Here is a 3,558-nt window from a genome sequence, read left to right on the forward strand (position 1 = left end):
TCTTCTGCCTAAAATTATCTAATATTAAACCATCATTTTTGCTCATATGCATATTTTTAAGTTATAGCAGACATAAGAGGCATGTACTTACTGTAAAACAAGAGTAAGTAATTTTATTGCTTGAACTGCAACATCATATTCTTTGTCCAGAGTCATAGACACAATTCTATCCTAGGAATAAAAAATAAACTAGTTTAAGTGTTGGGGTTGGGGAGGGAATTGTAGAAAGCTTAAATTTTCAGGTTTTTTGGAAAAAAATACCAAAATATACTAACCTTGAATCGACTGGTAAAGAGTTCCAATTTGGAATTAAGCTCTTTATTATAGTAAAGCCCTTGCAAAGCAGTAAGACATTTGAGTCTTACTTCTCCTTGCTAAATAAAATAAGATAAAATAAATCAATTTTAAAAGCCACGCATCTAAATCTTCAAAGCATAAACAATTCTCCCTTCTAAAATTCAACTTTGTTTGACTAAGTTCAGTTCTTAGACCCTGAGTTACGTTATAGATTATTATTATTTGACTGGCATCATTAGCATAGCTCTCAAGTAATGTTAGTCAACGGTATGTTTTTGTCTTAGTGAGAGAGGTTGTTAGCCACGTTAGTCTGAAGTCAGAAGGCACCTTTATAGACTAAGCAAATAAGACTGTGTGTATGCACAGTATAAACAACGTGAAACAATTCAGCTGAAGACTACAGAGCAGTTTGTACTCTATATACTTTGGGTTATAGGCATAACAATCAAAAACAGTTTCAAATGCCATTAAAATATTCCAAATGGGCCAGCCGTACACATGTACATGCTCTCTTGAAACACTCTGAAGTGGCTGAAACACTCCAGAAATAGCATCTCTTGAAATGAAGTGCTATTCTGGAATGTTTCACTTCTTGTTATGTCTGGATGGAAACAGGGACACCCATAGGTCCTCCAAAATCCGACATGGCTCTGCTCTACATCCCTTCCACAGGTGAGGGAGGGATGACAGCCTGCTACCTGGCCAACCACCAGGAGCCCCCTTCCCTATCAGGTTACAAGTGCTCCAGCCTCAAAATCACCTCTATTCTCCACTGCAGGACAATGGGAGAGAAGAGATTCTGGCTGCTTGACACTGGGGTCCCTGCAGTGGTTGCCCTGCAATGTAGCTTGATAACCCACACTGAGAATCTTATGACTAGGTAGCACCTGCTGCCGCTCTGACACCCCTTTCCCCTGCCCATCCAGATCTCCATGCCTGCACTGAACCTGGAACCTACACCTCTCCAGCCCCCAATTCCACAATGCCTCACCGCTCCTGGAGAGGAGGGGAGCAGAGGTTAGGAAACTGAGAGCTGGATATCCCAGCAGTAGGATGCCTCATCTGTTCCACAGGCTCCCCTGCCCCACAGCTGACCCCTTCTCCAGACCCCAGCACCCCAACCCACCAGACACCTACAAGACTTCTGTGCCCTTACTGCTGCTCCCACCCCCACCAAGACTCCCTTGCAGCCAGCCAAAGGAGCAGGGATTCTGATCCCCCAACCCACCTACTTCTCTGTCCTGGAAGCAGAGCAAGCATCTGCATATAGCCCATAGCAAATTCCAGCTGGGGCTGGGACAGTGGCTGTGTGCACATTTTCTGGCCGACCCTTTTGTTTTGAAATGCTTTCGAAGGTGTTTCAAAATCTGTCCACACCCCAAAAGACAAGCTTCCCAGCTTCAACCATACATGGTAAAATACAGTTTCATTACAGCTAATACCTCCTTTAGAAAGCCAACTTTTTGAGAAGTCAGCCCCTTTTATAGGTGTCAATCTAGACCATGGTATACAAAAATTGCCATTCACTTTTGAAAATCTAGACAAACTGGTAAAAAAGATGACCAGTATGAACTATACTCATATAGAACAGGGTGACCTAAATATATTGCTGCTTGGCACTGGACCATAATAGAACCTTTGGTGCCAAAGTCTTTATGGGATTAGTGTCTGATTATGCTGACTTCAAGTTTCATTGGTCCCTCTGCTCAAAAACTAAATTCTATTTTGAACCTAATAATTTGAAATGAGATGGACTGATTTCTGTCTCCAAAACTCAGGGCAGCAAACAGCATTGTTATAACATGCAGCTTACCTTATCATGCATAGTCCAACCCACATATTTTAAATAGCTGTCATTAAGAAAGGCATCACTGTACATTTTCATCCAAATTCCAATCTCTTCAATGCAGATAGCTCTTATTTCAGCTATTGCATCTCTGCAAGGGAGAAGCATCAAATTACATGATTAAAAGGACTTAAAACCAACCCTACAAAAAGTTCACAAAGTCACATATTACTTAACAGTAAACTTACCGGTATCTATGCACAAAAACACCTTTAAATATTGCATTCATCATGTTTTCTATCTCATCCTGATTTTCCTGAAGCTGAAAATAAGAATATAGTACATAGATGCTAAGTGATGTTATCAGACAAAATAATCCAAGTATTTTACCAGTTGCAAATACGGTTTCATTCATGAATCTTACAAGAAAGACTTAATTGCAGACCAGATTCAAAATTATTTTAGTAGTTAAGCCTATTCTGAGTATTTGTAAATACCACATTGTCAGTATCATAATTTAATATTTAACAGACGTCAAATACTGTAGCATGTCAATAACTATTAGAGACCTTTGGGGGGGGTGGGAAAAAGATTTTTCCTTCTCTTCTACACAAGCAATCTAGCCTTCAGTATACACATTTTGCCCAATCAATTTTGTCTGACAAGAACAACTAATTGCTTTGTATAATTAATACCAGTTTAAGCCTAATAACAGTAACCCATCTCTCTAACACACTTCACACGCTTTAATGGACAAGTATTATTAAAATAGTGCCCAAAGAATGCTAGGTGCTTTACAAAAAGGAGAAACCATTCCCTACCCTGAGAAGATAATAGGCTAAACATACAAGTGAATCATCTTACAAGAGATGAAGCAAACAGAGAGGTTTCACAGAGGTTTCATAATCATGTTATGATTAAATTTATGAATTTTACTGGTTTTATCACTTTGCCCATCACCTGGCTGGTCAGGACAGGGAAATCCAATGAGTCCGGTAAAAATATTGAGTTTGAAAAACCAATAACGAAAACCCTCCCAAGAGTATAACACTTAGAAAAGATGGAGATGTATCATTCCAGGTATGGACACACCCAAGTACCCAAAAGAAACCAAAAAAAAGTGTAGAGGTTTAAGAAAAGAATCACAAGCTTAAATTCTGCAAAGAAGATTTAAAAAAAAAAGAGTCAGCTAAGAGACTTGAAGGAAAACTGAACAATGACAGAGCAGCAAACAAGTTATTTTTCTGCTGCATCACATGCAAAGGTCTGTAAAAAAGTGGAATGGGTTAGCAGAGATAACGAGGAAAGTCAGAGCCACACTGATGCAGCAGACAAAGTCTGTACGTGTTGTAAATGACATCACCTAGATACAGACTCGGAGATACCAGGGACCATTTTCCTCCAACGGTCCATCAAAAGATACAAAACAGAGAACCTCTTATATTGAGGTCCAAAAAGTTCCCTAGACAGGTGTG

The 3,558-nt window shown here is 39.5% G+C and overlaps 1 protein-coding gene across 1 annotated transcript in view; it reads right to left on the reverse strand.

Moving 5' to 3' along the window:
* Positions 1–3,558, reverse strand: part of STAG2 (stromal antigen 2) — an 89,069-nt gene that overhangs the window by 46,368 nt on the left and 39,143 nt on the right. Inside the window, exons 8-11 of the mRNA XM_019521571.1 lie at positions 2,332–2,405; positions 2,111–2,234; positions 276–374; positions 92–171 (exon numbers count right to left, since the gene is read on the reverse strand). Of these exons, the coding sequence (XP_019377116.1) occupies positions 92–171; positions 276–374; positions 2,111–2,234; positions 2,332–2,405 (377 nt within the window). The remainder of the gene's footprint in view (positions 1–91; positions 172–275; positions 375–2,110; positions 2,235–2,331; positions 2,406–3,558) is intronic.

Source organism: Gavialis gangeticus, unplaced genomic scaffold (genome assembly GCF_001723915.1).
Source record: "Gavialis gangeticus isolate Ggan-Ray unplaced genomic scaffold, GavGan_comp1, whole genome shotgun sequence".
NCBI lineage: Eukaryota > Metazoa > Chordata > Crocodylia > Gavialidae > Gavialis > Gavialis gangeticus.